Raw genomic sequence first — 17,436 nt, 5'->3', positions numbered from 1 at the left:
ATGTGGATGATTAAAACTGTGAAAGGATAGACGCATGAACAACTAAATAAAATGAAATATGACAAATCCAAATATATATATGACAAAACAACTAAAAATAAAAATAAGACAAATCCATATATATACACAATGCCAGAATAAAATCACATCTAAATATACCATAAGTACTGCACATCTAATATATGGGCCCATGTTTTTCCAATTTTTCAAATCCACGGATCTTTCTTCAATGAGTAGTGACGGACGATAGCATTTCAGAAGAAATCTGTACAATGGATTGCATCATCCATTAGATAGGCATCGTTCACATTTCGTCTCTGCGTTGTCGTGTGCATAGTAATTTTGTTCTTCAATCTTGGACAAGTGGAGGACGCGCTTGGGGTTCTCCTGTCAAACCCTTGTGTGGGGGGTATCGTGTTGGCTCGGAGAAGAACATTACTAGCTAGAGTGCCTAGAGCTTGACACGACAGGCCAGTCTGTATTGGTAGTACTACGGCCAGTAGGACTGCCAAACCTTTTGCACCTAAAAAAGTATGAAGCCCATCCCTGTAAAAAGAAAACTAAAGGAGAAAAACACAACTCTTTAATTCTTTATCCTTGAGCTGTCGAAATGCTATCTTGGGATGGCTGGAGTTATTATCTGCTTGTCACCTTTTTCTTTTGTGCAGAAGTTTGGTGGGTGAGGTTTCAGCTAGCAACCGTGGAATGAATACGTAATGGAATAGCGAGGAGATTTCGTATTCTAAATGGTACTCCTTCTATTCAAAAATGCGAAATGTTATGAATTTTTGAATATGAACCATATACAGACTGAAATAAGTGAACAAACACACTAAAATGTGTATGTATATCGCACACTGTTTTGAACATCTTATATTTGTGAACGGAGGGAGTAGTATGTGGCACCAATCCAAAGGTTGGGGGAAGAAAATGTGTTTTTATGGTACTATGACATTCCTTATCGGCAATGAATAGTCGAATCGTACAAGTATTTTTGCCAAACATCCTTAGCTCTTCAGTCGAATGCATAAAAAGTTTTTATTCTAATCAAGTAATTATGGAAAATTTGATAAATTATGGGTTGAGTACTTGCAAAATTTTCATAACATTTTGTAATGGTTAAATTTGTGTGATGCCTTGAAGAATGGATGGTGGTAGAGCCTAATTTGGATGCAATATTTCAGGAAATACGTGAATACAAATAAGGTACGAATTGAGTGCCATGGCATTGCTAAATTATGAGAAACTTTGAAATAGGTTATGTGCAGTACAAATTGTTCGGTTGCGCCATAGAAAAGACGCATAATATTTCCTGAAAAATTAGATCAGTGTGACAATTTATGGCGTTGGACTCAATAGAACCTTGTTGAAGAACGATTGCAAAAATAAATTTATTCTACAAATAAAACAATTTGCGTAGGAGAAAACTTCAAAAAGCTCATGATGTAATGAAAACAGGATGGAATTTAATTGAATTTTAAAGAATGGATCATGGTGGTCTCAATTAAAATTATTAACAAGATCATGATAATGCTGACAAGGACTTCGGTAATGCTAATAAGGACTTCTCGACACACACATGTACTTTTTATTGTGGGGAAACTCCAACAAGGACTTCCGATAATGCCCATCAGTTCGACATGGAACATTTGTCACGAGCAACCATTAGTCTGCAAATATTTCATTTATAGCAACATACTCAACTGACACATACATTTTGACATAATTGGCAAGTAAACATTCAAAATATGCTTACAGGGCTAAATGGGAACAAGATAACATTAACGAACATGCACTGGACCTGTAGAAAGACTTGCATCATGTGTCAAGTTTGAAAGGCTAAAAGTGCTCGATCACATACCAGGCCCATCTACTCAAGAAACAAGAAACAAGAACACATGGTGTCAACACGCAAGCAACCACCATTTTTGTTTGAGATTCGATACTATTTAATAAATGGCTGTGTGCGTCGCTTGATATAGATGCTGGGGTTAATCCTCCTTTTCAAAAAAATCAACCATTTTTGTTAAACTTAATTATTTTCAATCAGTCTCCACATACACGAACTAGAGATAAACACAGGATAAACAAAAGCTGCCGAACACAACAAATTATCGAAAAATCAGTTTACAATGATTTAAAAACATCTTGATGAGTCCGGGCAACAGTCCATGCTGGAAGCTCCCAGATCAAAAACAATTACGAATATAGTTTTATTTAATTGTTTCTTAGCTCGGTTGTTTCAGCAGACGCTTATACTTGAATGACAGGACAGCAGCAGTTATTGTTGTCATTGCAGAATGCCTTGGGGGCCGGCCGCTTGCCTACGCTGCTGCAAAACTTCTTGCACTTGTCGTCGGTACAGTTTGGGAAAGAGATGGAGTAGCATGGCGCCGGCAAGGGAAACGCAGCAGTCTCATCTTCCTGCAAGTCCGCATACATAAAAATATAAGAAAATGTGGTTTTCAAGTATAATCAGGAAAATGCCCTTAATCTTCTACTCTTTGCAAATTGAATGATAAAATTCACTTATCAACCTCTTTGTGGGCGTCGCATGAGGAGAGAAGAAGGGTGGTAACCATGACCACCATGACGGTGGCCACGAAACACAGGACGCTCATGCCCTTCTTCAGCATCGCCATGGTGTACAGTACAAGAGGGCAGGAGTCTACTTACGCTCACCCTACATACAATTTCTTCCTATCTTTGTGTTGTTATGTTATTCTGATTTGTGTGTTTATATAGATGTATGCCTAGCTTATTAGAAGTATATATTAAACGACTGATCAATGCTTTAATTCATGTAACAAATTATATGTGATTCTGATCAATGTCAATCGAAGAAATATTAATTGTGATTAATAATTATTAATTGTGATTAATAATTATTAATTTTGACCACATAACGAATTCATGTCAATCGAAGAAATTATTAATTGTGATTAATTATTATATATCTTTGGTGATTTGATTCAAACACAAGAGATTTTATCTAGAAGAACGTGAATCCGTTCCATTTGTCATTAAAAAAAGTCCATTTCATGGGCTGCCGTCTGCAAAGAAAACCTCACACACTGCTAGCAGGGAATCACCAATGGCCCGGCCCGACTAGCATGGCAGTAAGGGGTAGTAGATGCTTTTGCGATTTAACTAGATTAAGAAAGTTCCACTAAATAACTAGACTAAGAAAATAAAATTGTTCTACTAAAAATGTGATACGTCTCCAACGTATATCTGTAATTTTTGATTGTTCCAAGCTATTATATTATCTGTTTGGGATGTTAATGGGCTTTATTTTACACTTTTATATTATTTTTGGGACTAACCTATTAACCCAAGGCCCAGTGCAACTTGCTATTTTTTTTTGCCTATTTCAGTGTTTCGCAAAAAAGGAATATCAAACAGAGTCCAAACGGAATGAAACCTTCGGGAACGTGATTTTTAGAACAAACATGATCCAGAGGACTTGGAGTGGACGCCAAGAAACAACTGAGGAGGCCACGAGGCAGGGGGCGCGCCTACCCCCCTGGGCGCGCCCTCCCCCTCGTGGGCCCCTCGTGGCTCAACCGACCTACTTCTTCCTCCTATATATGTTCACATACCCTGAAAACATCCAGGAGCACCACGAAACCCTATTTCCACCGCTGCAAGCTTCTGTACCCAAGAGATCCCATCTTGGAGCCTTTTATGAAGCTCCGCCGGAGGGGGCATTGATCACGGAGGGCCTCTACATCAACTCCATGGCCCCTTCGATGATGTGTGAGTAGTTTACCTCAGACCTTCGGGTCCATAGTTATTAGCTAGATGGCTTCTTCTCTCTCTTTGGATCTCAATACAAAGTTCTCCTCGATTCTCTTGGAGATCTATTCGATGTAACTCTTTTTGCGGTGTGTTTGTCGAGATTCGATGAATTGTGGGTTTATGATCAAGATTATCTATGAACAATATTTGAATCTTTTCTGAATTATTTTATATATAATTGGTTATCTTTGCAACTCTCTTCGAAATATCAGTTTTGTTTGGCCTACTAGATTCATCTTTCTTACAATGGGAGAAGTGTTTAGCTTTGGGTTCAATCTTGCGGTGCTCGATCCCAGTGACAGAAAGGGAAACAACACGTATTGTATTATTGCCATCGAAGATAAAAAGATGGGGTTTATATCATATTGCATGAGTTTATGCCTCTACATCATGTCATCTTGCTTAAAGCGTTACTCTGTTCTTATGAACTTAATACTCTAGATGCATTCTGGATAGCGGTCGATGTGTAGAGTAATAGTAGTAGGTGCAGGCAGGAGTCAGTCTACTTGTCACGAACGTGATGCCTATATACATGATCATACCTAGATATTCTCACAATTATTCGCTTTTCTATCAATTGCTCGACAGTAATTTGTTCACCCACCGTAATACTTATGTTATCTTGAGAGAAGCCACTAGTGAAACCTATGGCCCCCGGGTCATTTTCCATCATATAAGTTTCCAATCTATCTTATTTTGCAATCTTTACTTTCAATCTATATCATAAAAATACAAAAAATATTTATCTTATTATTATTATCTCTATCAGATCTCACTCTTGCAAGTGGCCGTGAAGGGATTGACGACCCCTTTATCGCGTTGGTTGCGAGGTTCTTATTTGTTTGTGTAGGTACGAGGTGACTCGCGCATGGTCTCCTACTGGATTGATACCTTGGTTCTCAAAAACTGAGGGAAATACTTACGCTGCTTTGTTGCTTCTTCTTCAAGGGAAAACCAACGCAGTGCTCAAGAGGTAGCAAGAATGATTTCTGGCACCGTTGCCGGCAAGATCTAGGCCAAGTCAAGACATATCAAGTACCCATCACAACTCTTATCCTTCGCATTACATTATTTCCCATTTGCCTCTTGTTTTCCTCTCCCCCACTTCACCCTTGCTGCTTTATTCGCCCTCTCTTTCTGTTCGCCTCTTTTTCCTTTCTCCCTTTTGTGTGCTCTCTCTTTTTGCAATTTGTTTCCATCATGTCTGAGACTGGGGAGGTTATCATTGATAAGGATAATAATATGGAAAACTTTGATGCTATTGATGATCCTCTTGAAAATCCTATTATTTTGCACACTAAAAAGTTTCGTATTGGTAGCGGTAATATTATTGGGAAGGGAGTTATTCAAGATTTCTTTACTTGTGTCGGTGCTTTGCCCACCATGAGTGGATCTATCCTTCTTAAAACTAGTAGTCTCGTAGATGCTATATCTTTGCTCATAGTTGAACTTGAAAGACAATTTTTACATATGCATCCTTCCATACAAAGGATTTTCCTAGAATTTTCTAATATTGAGCATTCTTCTGTTAAGCAAGCAGCAACCATCTTTTTAGCTCATGAGTTCAGATTTATAATAAAAGAAGCCAATGAAATTTTTGCGCATTATAGGGTGGATGTTGGTCGTCCTCCCATAGAATCACTCCTTTTCTATCAAGAATACATTATGCGTTTACGATCTTTAGATCATGTTGCTTTCAATGAAAACCTTAGAAAAAAGGTTCCTACCGATACTCTTGTTAATAGGATCTCTAAACTTAATGATAATTTTGCCATCTAGAACAATGGGCTAGGTTTTTCCCTTGAACAAAGGCTCATGACTTTTTGCCAAAATAATGCTTATAATGATGAATTGATTGTGCAATATGAGGGGCCAAAGGAGGAACCAACACCTCCCGAGCTTGATCTTGGGGACTTTTGTCCCACTAAATTTAGCCCCTTTGATTACTTTTGCTTGCCACAAAGAAAGCTTGCTGCTGAACGTAGGGAGTATGAGATGAGCTTTCGCGATTTACCTTATCATTATCATGGCAATACCTAGATCTATCCTTGCTTTTATGCCTAGCTAAGGGCGTTAAACGATAGCGCTTGTTGGGAAGCAACCCAATTTTATTTTTGATCCTTGCTTTTTGTTCCTGTTTAGTAATAAATAGTTTATCTAGCCTCTATTTGGCTGTGTTTTTTGTGTTTAATTAGTGTTTGTGCCAAGTAGAACCGTTGGGAAGACTTGGGGAAAGTCTTTTTGATCTTGCTGTAAAAAACAGAAACTTTAGCGCTCACGAGTATTGCTGCCATTTTTTACTGGAGGGTGCTATCTCTTATTTACTAATTGGAGGCACCATACGAGCCTCCATGTTAATCCACATCATTAAAAATATCTTAACCATTCGATCTACATATTTAATCCATCCTAGCCCTATAATTTACGTTACTGTTGCATTGAAAAAAAGGCCAAAACTGGCCCAAGTTGCACGTACCATCACCCATGTTCATATCTTATCTCTATTCATAGAAAAATAAAAAAAAGTTCAGGTCTATCTCCAATAAAAAAAACACGTTCAGATCTATCTCCAATCCGAGAAAAAAAAGACCATTGATTCTGAGGAATTCCCACGTTCTCTAACCTCACCGGCACGTTTCCTCTCCTGATTCGTGGATGCTAATCAAGTCTAGCCAGCGCCAATCCTCTTAATTCATAGATGTTTCACCAAATTCCATGGATGTAGTCTGGCCGGCGGCGAAAGCCACGGGCCACACAGGACGTGAAGACCTACAGCCGCAGGCTCGCGAAGGAACACGGCCGTGGGCGTGCGTCACAGGCCAGGCGAACCACTCAAGGAAGTCACCATGTAGATGAAGCATCAACCCCGTATATGTACGTTCTAGTGTGGACACAATTAATTAGCATGCATAGACGAGTCCCTAATCTGGTGACTTGGTGATGCAGGTCCTTCTAATCTCCACAGCTTCCACTTTCACATGCCCGATGTCACTGCAATTCATGATGGACGATGTTGTGGAGAAGGAGACGCATCGACGGTTGGCTGATCCAGCACAACTTTGCCGCTTTGGTTCCTCAATTGTGTTTCTCTAGCGTCCTAGCAGTTGTCGACTCAACATACAACATGGGCCATCATGCATCTCCTGTCGCGCCCAACCCTCCGGTTGTTGGTCTCCAGGCCCTTCACCGTCCTTAATACGGCCCTAAGAACCAGCACATACAGCCTCTCTACTTCTGAGAAAGCACGTGCTTTTCTGGATCAGAGAGAAAAGGACAATGAGAAACTATAGGTTGGTTATAATCTCCATAAAGTTTTACTCCTCTTCAAGTCGTTCCTTTTATCAAAATTTGTCGATCTAGGGTGAGTTTGATCCTCTCATTACAATTAGGTCAGACTAGCAAACTATCTTACTTTTCTCAGAAGAACACACTAATCTTACTTGGTTGTTCACCAACAATATTTGCAGATATGCTTTGAACAAACTCCATGTACGTTTGACTGCCGGTATTGACAACACTTCATAAGCTGCCGAGTAATCTATATGATTGTATGATACTCTTTTTCCATCCGTTAATTAGATCTGAAAACCATCCTGACTTCAAGCGCACACGCGGTCATCCTATTTTCTCTTATCTCGATGGCCTCTCATTATGGTACTTCCACCTGCAGTGTTACAGGGGCAGCCTGTACTCGGATCTGGTACGTGTCGCTGAGCTTAGGTAACCTTTTCTTTTTTGCGCAGAGACTTGAGGTAGTCTAATCGCTTGGCTGTTTGAAGTCATAAAGTGTGCTTCTTTGATATGTAAATCATGATGGACAGGCAAAGACTTAGTTAACCAGCAAAGCTTTTCCAATCCCAGGTCCAGGGCACTGTCAGAATAATAAACTGCCGATCCTGGCTTGCTGAGAATTCACGGATAAGGCTGATTTCTTGGGGATTTTTCTCATGAATTTCTGTGACTTCAATGAGAGAAGAAAGGCTTTGATGGGCAACCAAGTTGTTCAACATCAGAAAAGACAAACTGCTGCACTGCTCAACAAATAGAGCCTGGATGGAACATGCACTTTTTTCAGAACGAAGGCAGCACTGAAATGCCTATTTCTGGATCAAATTTGTGTTCTTTTCTTCTTTTCCTGATGAAATCTCAATGGTATTCACGTGGCTTGCAATGAAATTTGAGGGATCCAGAACAACTTTGGCCAATCGATGATTATGGTTGTTTCTTATGCATCAGAGAAAATAGTTATGTCTTCGTTGTGTATTTTTGCAGAACTAAAGTTGTGGTCGACGAGGCATCAAACTGATGGTATTAATAGGTTTGAAGTTGTATACTGTTGAAATATCCCTGATTTTCCACATGTGTACGGATGAAGTTAGTGAGTAATATAATAGCCCTGCATGATAAACTTTAAGAAAAGATTGGATTCTGCATGTATATCACATAATATCATTCTTGATTTGAATAACTATTTCTATCAGCCGTCTCATATGCACGTTCAAAGCAAAAGTGAGTAAAGTGGCCCATCAGGTTTTTCTTCTCATGTGATTTTTGTTATTTTTTATCTCACTATTAATATAAGTATGTGATGAAGGTCTTCCTTTGGAACTTTTACTGATATTTTTGTCCTACAGTATTGGTTGTCTCCTTTGAACAAAGTAAGCTCCTTCTGTAACCATAGGCAAGTATTATAGTATTTAATACGCATGAGTGAGTGTACTCTCTAGGCTACTATAGTATGCTCTAATGAAGGGCGGTCCAAAATTTTCTTCATTTTGATCATTATTTGGCACACATTTTTCACCAGAGTGTGCAGTAGGCCAGTATTTAAAAAGATTGCTTGATCAACTATCTGCCATTTAACCTGTTATGTTCAGCAAAATAGGCCGAATCTCTCGTTAGAACCAAATCACGTGTGAAGGAAGCCCATATTTTTCAACATGGCAGCAACTGATTTTTATTTGTCAATTCAAAGCATACTATCACAGCCGCATAAAAGAAATAGGTATATATGCATAGTTATCTCCCAAGGGTACTGCTACTAGCCCAATGACAGCTGGAAAAAAATTCAAAATTTACGCAATGTAGATGCCGACCTAAAGCATTAATAGATATATGGACAGAATTGTGATTTTATAGTCTGTACCACAATAAAATAGATAATGTAGTCGTTTACTCTTATATTGCTGGCTAGAGGATTTAAAGTAAACATTTATCTAGGAAAGTAAGTTTTTGTTGTATGTGATGAAAAACCATGAGATACTGTGCCGAAATGTGTTGCATCAACAAAAGCATACATACATGATTTCCCTTCATTATTTTATCTTCATCTCAAATTAGAACTATATGTATACTGATTTATTCAATACATAAGTAGTGTTCAATACATAAGTAGTGTTCAATCTTTAGTAATAACTTAAGATGATACTACCAAAGGAAAGTTATTGTTTAGTGATACGTGGGATCCTTAATTATTCATATATTTCAGTCCTATATATTGTGAAAAGCACATGTTAAATTAATTTATAATTATGAGTCATATGGAATATCTAACCCGTGCGGTCGCACGGGTTGTTGACTAGTTTAGTTAGTTCTTTTTGCAGATGATTAATATATAAACCACTCACGTCCAACAATTTATTTTAGAATTTTTGGGGTTCCATAATTATTCAAAATCTACAGATTACTACAGACTGTTCTGTTTTTGACAGATTCTGTTTTTCGTGTGTTGTTTGCTTATTTTGATGAATCTATGGCTAGTAATAGAGTTTATGAACCATAGAAAAGTTGGAATACAATAGGTTTAACACCAATATAAATAAAGAATGAGTTCATTACAGTACCTTGAAGTGGTGGTTTGTTTTCTTTTACTAATGGAGCTCACGAAGATTTTCTTTGAAGTTTTGTGTTGTGAAGTTTCCAAGTTTTGGGTAAAGATTTGATGGATTATGGAACAAGGAGTGGCAAGAGCCTAAGCTTGGGGATTATCATGGCACCCCAAGGTAAAATCCAAGGACAACTAAAAGCCTAAGCTTGGGGATGCCCTGGAAGGCATCCCCTCTTCCGTCTTCGCCATCGATAATTTTACTTGGAGCTATAATTTTATCCGCCGCATGATATGTGTTTTGTTTGGAGTGTCTTGTATGATTTGAGACTTTGATTTTTATTTTACCACAATCATCCTTGCTGCACACACCTTTTGGGAGAGACATACATGAATTGAAATTTATTAGAATACTCTATGTGCTTCACTTATATCTTTTGAGTTGGATAATTTTTGCTCTAGTGCTTCGCTTATATCTTTTAGAGCACGGCGGTGGTTCTATTTTATAGAAATAATTGATCTTTCATGCTTCACTTATATCATTTTGAGAGTCATTTAGAATAGTATGGTAATTCACTTTGGTTATAAATTTTAAATGCTAAGAGAAGTTGGATGCTTGATAGATTGTTTTGATATATAAAGGTGGTAATATTAAATGTGTGCTAGTTGAGTAATTGTGAAATTGATGAATACTTGTGTTGAAGTTGGCAAGTCCCGTAGCATGTACGTATGGTAAACGTTATGTGACAAATTTGAAGCATGGGGTGTTTTTGATTGCTTTCCTTATGAGTGGCGGTCGGGGACGAGCGATGGTCTTTTCCTACCAATCTATCCCCCTAGGAGCATGCGCGTAGTGCTTGGTTTTGATGACATGTAGATTTTTGCAATAAGTATGTGAGTTCTTTATGACTAATGTTGAGTCCATGGATTATACGCACTCTCATCCTTCCATCATTACTAGCCACTTTGGTACCATAACTACAAAAAAAAAGACACATCCGTGACATTTTGGGCCGAACGAAATTTTTTTCTGTCATACATATGACACTTCTATGACGATAATTGTGAAAAAATCCAGTATCATCATAGATGTGGTGGGCTCCTACTTCTATGACAAAAAATCATGATAGAAAATGGGCTTTTCGTCCTGGGCGGGCCGGAGACGCGGCTGCATGACATTCTTTGGGCCGTCCATGACGGAAAAAACCGTGGTAGAAGCTTGGGGGAGGAAAATTTCGGGGAGTTTCCGGTTACGGTGGGAGGTCGGGGGCCGAGCGATACGTGTTTCTCTCATACACGTACGCGCGTGTGTGCGAGGCGTTAGCTCTAACTGAACCCGAGCAAGGCGTTGGGCTCTAACTGAATCCGAGCGATTGCACTGCAGGCTACGCATTACTGAACCCGAGCGATCGATCAATGGCTGTTAACTGAACCTGATCGAGCGATTCCTTCGCTACTGCTGCTAGCTGAAGCCGATCGATGGGATGAACAGTGAGTGTTGCGGGGGGGGGGGGGGTTGGATGAACAGTGAGCGATGGCGTTGCCTCTGGATGAATAGGACCCCGTGGTGTGGTGGAGGGCTGGATGAACAGTAGACGATGGAGGGGTGCCCGTGGAGGGATGGATGAACAGGACCCCGTGGTGTGGAGGGCTGGATGAACAGTAGACGGTGGAGGGATGGTTGAACAGGACCCCATGGTGTGGAGGGCTGGATGAACAGTAGACGGTGGAGGGGTGCCCGTGGAGGGGTGGTTGAACAGGACCCCGTGGTGTGGAGGGCTGGATGAATAGTAGATGGTGGAGGGAGGGGTGGTTGAACAGTAGCCGGTGGAGTAACGCGCGGTGGAGGCTGGATAAACAGGAGCCCGTGGAGGCTGGTTGAACAGGAGCCCGTGGAGGCTGGAGGAGGTCGACGGTGGAGATGAATAGTATCCCGTGGAGTCCCGTTTTGCGGTACGCCACACCCCTCTCGATGAACAGGACCTCCATTTCGACCATAGCGCTCCAACACAAGTCCGTTTCCTTCATTTTGCGGTACGCCACACCCCTCCTGATCAACATGACCCCCGTTTCGACCGTACGAGGTCCGTTTCCTCTGTTTTGCGGTACGCCAGACCCCTCCAGATGAATAGGATCCCATTTTGAACGTGGCCGGTCGAACACAAGGCCGTTTCCTCCGTTCTGCGGTACGCCAGGCCTCATTTACATCGCCTGTTCCATCCAAGCACTCCCGATGAACACGACGCATTCCGTTGGCTCCCCATGAACACGACGCATTCCGTTGCCTCCGCATGAACACGACGACGACGCTGTTTCTCCGTATCGACCCAGCCATGTACATGAGCAGTCGCCGTACGTATGCGCGAGTAGGCGTTCGAGACCCCGCCCATATGTACACATACGTGGCCGTATTTTCTTTCTTGCACCCTGGCCGTTGTACGTACGCGTAAATGCTACGTGCGCGCCTCTACTACGACACGTGCGCGCCTCTACTACAACACGTGCGCGCCTCTACATCGACCAGTATGTACGTACACGTTCGCGACCAGAATGACAACGCTACGTACGCTTCGACCAGGTGGGTCCCGACTGTCAGGCACTTCCTTGCCTGCAAAGATGTAGCTGGTCGGTCCCAGCAGTCAGGGGGCGAATCGTTTTGTTTTTTGGCCCGGACGCACTTCCTTGCGTGCGAAGATGTAGCTAGTGGGTCCCAACAGTCAGGGGGAATCATTTTTTTCGCGAAATACGGTGGCCCGTCCGGTGGGTCCCGCTGTCAGGTGGAGGAATAATTATTTTGCACGTAATAAGGAGGCACTTCCTTGCTGCGGCCGTGGACCCAGCTGTCAGCCTCTCCACGTACAGTCCACGTCCGATGGAAGCCGTTCCTTGACCACGTTGACCACGCCGCGCCTAGAGCACCAGGGCGGTGGACGACGGCGAGGCCTAGGAAGGGGACGACGCAGAGCGGGGGAAGACGCGGCAGTGGATGCCCACGCGTAGAGGAGTACAAGGGTTCACTGGTTTACTGCAGTGTGAGGCTGCCGTCACCGCAGAATAACAGGGGGTGTGGGTGAGTAGAGGGATGGCCTGGCCAGCGGTGGGAGTAGTAGGGGGCGGTTAGGCCTCCGCCGCATCGCAGCCGGCCACCGGAGGCAGGAGCACGAGGCACGACCGGCGCTGGTTTGGGCGGCTGGAGCAAGAAGACCAGAGGTTGAAGAAGCACTACGACCGTTGGATGAACATCGTACGGTCACTGGAGCTAGAATCGTGCATATTGACTAAGTTGACAAAGCCCTCCGTCCCCGTCAACTTAGTAGGCCCACAAGTCAGCCTGCCACTATACTGGGTCCCAGATAACAGGGGAAGTATTCATTTTTTGTGCGTAATAAGGAGGCACTTCCTTGCGTGCGAAGATATAGCTGGTGGGTCCGAGCTGTCAGTGGCGGTAACGTTTTTTTCACGAAATACAGAGGCCCTTTCGGTGGGTCCCTGATGTCAGGTGGAGGAATCATTATTTTGCGCGTAATAAGGAGGCATTTTCTTGCAAGCGGCCGTGGACCCAGCTGTCGGCCTCTCCACGTAAAGTCCACTTCAGATACATGTCGGTCGTTGACCACGTTGACCAGGCCGCGCCGAGAGCACCAGGGCGGTGGACGACGGCGAGGCCTAGGAAGGGAACGACACGAAGGCAGGGAAGACTCGGCAGTTGTTTCCCAAGCAGAGGGGAGTACGACTGTACGAGGGTTTACTGGTTCGTCTGCCATCACCGGAGAATAACAGCAGGTGTGGGTTAGTAGAGGGATGGCTAGGCCAGCGATGGGAGTACGATGGGGCGGTGAGGCCTGCGCGGCAGCAGAACCGACCGCGGGGAGGAGGGAGCAGGCAGTCCCACCGGTGCCTGTTTGAGCGGCTGGAGTAGGAAGAGCAGAGATTGAAGAAGCACGACGGTCGTTGGATGGCCATCCAACAGTCACTGCTTGTGCGCCAAGCTTTTTTTAGGAAAGCCTCAAATCTGTGGAAAACAGCATACAGCCCATTTGCTAATTCTTATGGGTTTTTTTGGAGACCATATTCTTTTTATTAGCATTACAGCCCATATTGTGGCCACGGTTAAAAAATTATACGAAATTTTGCATATTTCGGTGTGGTCCGAACTGTTTTTAATCCCGAAATTTTGACTCACATTCAAACTGATTTTAAAAATAAATGTATATCAATATAAAATCAAACAAATTCTCCATGCATAAAAATTAATGTAATTTGAAACTAATTGCCGGTTTGATGTGTTTTAAAAATGTACAGCCCATTTATCCTTACTGAGGGGCCATTTTCTCGGTCAGCCGAATGAAAGCTCTCCTCGTCTTGAAAGATTTGCAGCCCAACAGGCCTGACAAAGCGACTTACTTGGCAAATCACAAAAAAACCTGGGATGTGGCCGTGGACCCAGCTGTCAGTCCATTTGTTTTTTTAGTCCATTTGGTCGGCTGGGTGAAACAATGATGTAGTATCTATGCAGCCCATTTAAATCCCATTTGCATTTTTTCGAAAGCCGCAGACTTGCTGGGCTGGGTGAAAATATCATGTTGGGCTAGATGGAGAAATGTTATAAAAACATAAAGACATGATTGCACATCAGTAAAATCTTTGCAAGATTATGTACGCAATCACTAGGAGTTAACTTGCCAAGTTATATATAAACAATTATTATTATTATTTTGTAAGAACTTTCAACTTACGAAATAAAATATCATTTTAATTTGATGAGTTAATAGTACGTGGGGTATTATTATTTTTTAGGCTAGACGTGGGACAGTTGAGTTGGTTCTAGGGGAAAGTACTGGGAGAAAACTCAGTTTACATCGAAAAGAAAGTGGGAGAAAATTCAGAGACCTGCTGGGTCCACCTGAGGAGGGGAATATGTTGGGAGGAAGGAGATTCAAAGCATGGCAGCCGAGCGAACTAGTTTTTTACGGACAAGTGATCTAGTTTACATACATAAGCAAATTGCCACTAAAAAAAGCAATCAGGTTAATGGGTTCTTAAAAGAAATATTTCGGACAAAACAGATAATTACGACACATAGGCTAATAAATGAAACACTCACATGATAAAGGTGCTTATAAACAGATAAAATACAACATCTAGACTTTCCTGGCACGCTTGATCATGACGCTGCGGCTGTCCGTGTACTCGTCGGTTACGGGAAGCAGACACGCCCTCATGTCCAAGATTTGCATGTACATGTCGTAGCATGCGTATGCGCCTTTGGCCTCGTAGGTTATGTAGGCTAGATTCAGAGGTACCTCCCACGTGTTCAGGTCGTCTTCTTTCATGTTGGCGTATCAGGGGTCGATGATGGTCTCAGCGAGGTCAATCACAGAGTCCTTCTCCTGCCCGTTGCTGATGATCTTGTATTGCTTCTACATGTCGACAAGCTTGTTGCACCAGATGGCCGAATCGTCGCGTTCTTCCTTCTCTCCACCGTAGCTAAGGTGCAGTCGGCGCTGCCAATGAAACGGGCGAATGCTCCAGAACCTGGTGTAGCCATAGGACTGAGGCGAGGCATAGCTTCACCGAGTCCGTATCATTGGTGTACATCACATTCAACTTGGTGCAGCCATAGGACTGAACGGCGAACTCAAAGGGGAACTCCTTGCTGAAGTCCATATCCAGCAGGCTCACCCCTCGGATTGCCATTGGAGTCTCTTCGAGTGAACGAGTATGTAGGCGGCGGCAGCAGTTCGTTTTTCATCTCTTGGGGAACTGGATTCAACAGTAAGCTGAGTGTGTACAGGTGACAACAGTTACTACCCCTCCCTCATCCGCTGCACGCCCGGCAGAAGATGCACCCTCGGCCACACGTCTGTTCACGAGAGGGTCTGTATTGGTACTGTAATAACAGGAGTTAGTGGTCACTTTACTTAAATTTAATTAGCTTTAACAGAAATTTGTACTTAAAACAAGCAATGCATTCGCTCATTCTATCGGTGCCACAAGATTAACATGCACAACAATTAGAATTATTATTCTCAGGACGCACACAAAAACCCTATACAGGGCATGGAACCGTATTGGAGGGATGGCTTAACGGCCCTTGCAAAATTCATAGTACAGCGGATACCATACCAACACACAACCTTAGAGCATGTTGGATACTCCGGCAGGTGGCTAAAAGTGGTGAGGATCTTCTCATCCAAGATGCCGCAGAGCAGCATCCCAGAAATACCAGTACGGTATTAACGGTCTTCGAGACCTTCACATCAAATAATAGGCGAAAGCGAACACTCCGCAGCCTTGCCGAAATATACCACGTGGGGACAATAAACTCATGGAGTGACACGGCTATTACTTTCAATGCCAGTGACGAACCTAAATTCCGAACAGCCCGAGCACCAGCCGCATTGGTCCTCGGTCCAATTGTGGACGGCTTTCGACTCACCAAGGTACTCATGGACGGCGGCAGCGGATTAAACCTCATCTATGAGGAAACCCTTCAAAAAATAGAAATAGACTAGAACCGCATCGAGCGAAGCAGCCCAACCTTTAGAGGAATAATCCCCAGTTGGGAAGCGCGCTGTATAGGCAAAATCACACTAGATGTGGTGTTCGGCACGCGGGAGAATTATATGTCAGAAGAGATTACGTTCCAAGTGGCCCCGTTCAGTAGCGGTTACCACGCCCTGTTAGGGCGGGAGGCGTTGACAATCTTCCAAGCCATACCCCATTACGGGTACATGAAGCTCAAAATGCCCGAGCCCAACAAAATTATCACTCTTGCTAGTGATCCGGACACAACACTCCCCGCCGAAAACAAGACAGCTGCACTGGCCCTCGAGGCATTATCCAAAGCCCTAGCGGCTGAGGAACTGACTGCGTTGCGCTCCACGGTGAACAGGGACGATGTGATACTCAATAAGAGATCCAAGTCCACCTCCTTTAAACTGGCGGACGAAATAGTCAAATCACAAGTCCATCCAATGAACCCTACAAAAACAGCTTCCATCAGGGCACAATTAAACCCTGACGTAGATGCCGCACTACGAGAGTTCCTACACGAGAATTGGGACATATTCGCTTGGCATCCCTCAAACATGCCAGGAATCTCACGCAGGCTGGCCGAGCATAGCCTCAATATCCTAAAGGGATTCAAGCCGGTCAAGCAAGCTCTTCGGCGTTTCTCCGAACCTAAGAGACAGGCCATGGGAGAGGAACTAGCCAAGTTATTGGAGGCCGGATTCATCAGAGAAATAAAACACCCGGACTGGCTAGCAAACCTGGTGATGATACTAAAGAAGGATAAATCCTGGCGCCTTTGTGTCGATTTCAAGGACCTAAATAAAGCTTGCCCAAAGGATCCCTTCCCCCTCCCCCGCATCGATCAAATTATTGATGCTACCGCACGACACGAGTCATTGTGTTTCCTCGACGCATACTCCGGTTACCACCAAATCAAGATGGCGGAATCCGACCAAGCCGCAACGGCATTCATCACACCATACGGTCCCTTCTGTTTTAACACAATGCCTTTTGGGCTCAAAAACGCCAGCGCAACATATCAGCGCATGATTCAGACATGTCTGGAGAAACAAATCAGCAAAACAGTAGAGGCATACATAGACGATGTGGTCATCAAAACCAAACACGTCGACTCTTTGATACACAACTTGAGGCTCACACTCGACAACCTCGGAACATACGACATCAAGCTCAATCCGGAAAAATGCATTTTAGGCCTACTAGCCGGAAAGCTCCTGGGTTTCATTGTCTCCAATAGAGGTATTGAAGCTAATCCGGCCAAAATCCGAGCTTTG

At 43.1% G+C, this 17,436-nt stretch overlaps 1 protein-coding gene across 1 annotated transcript; it reads right to left on the bottom strand.

Annotated features, from left to right (window-relative positions):
• Positions 1-2,023: 2,023 nt before the first annotated feature.
• Positions 2,024-2,719, bottom strand: LOC123057788 (uncharacterized). The gene is made up of 2 exons (XM_044480681.1): positions 2,538-2,719; positions 2,024-2,424 (listed from the first exon to the last, which is right to left on the bottom strand). Exons 1-2 carry the CDS (start codon positions 2,640-2,642, stop codon positions 2,254-2,256), a joined length of 276 nt encoding a protein of 91 aa, XP_044336616.1. The 5' UTR covers positions 2,643-2,719; the 3' UTR covers positions 2,024-2,253.
• Positions 2,720-17,436: the final 14,717 nt, after the last annotated feature.

Source organism: Triticum aestivum, chromosome 3A (genome assembly GCF_018294505.1).
Source record: "Triticum aestivum cultivar Chinese Spring chromosome 3A, IWGSC CS RefSeq v2.1, whole genome shotgun sequence".
Taxonomy (NCBI): Eukaryota; Viridiplantae; Streptophyta; class Magnoliopsida; order Poales; family Poaceae; genus Triticum; species Triticum aestivum.
The sequence above is the reverse complement of the archived record's forward strand: the minus strand, read 5'-3'. Positions and strand labels throughout refer to the sequence as shown.

Coding starts and splice junctions, on each gene's coding strand:
- LOC123057788 (XM_044480681.1), bottom strand. CDS start 2,642: ATGGCGATGCTGAAGAAGGGCATGAGCGTCCTGTGTTTCGTGGCCACC. Junction 2,425..2,537: donor CATGCGACGCCCACAAAGAG/GTTGATAAGTGA, acceptor GCGGACTTGCAG/GAAGATGAGACTGCTGCGTT.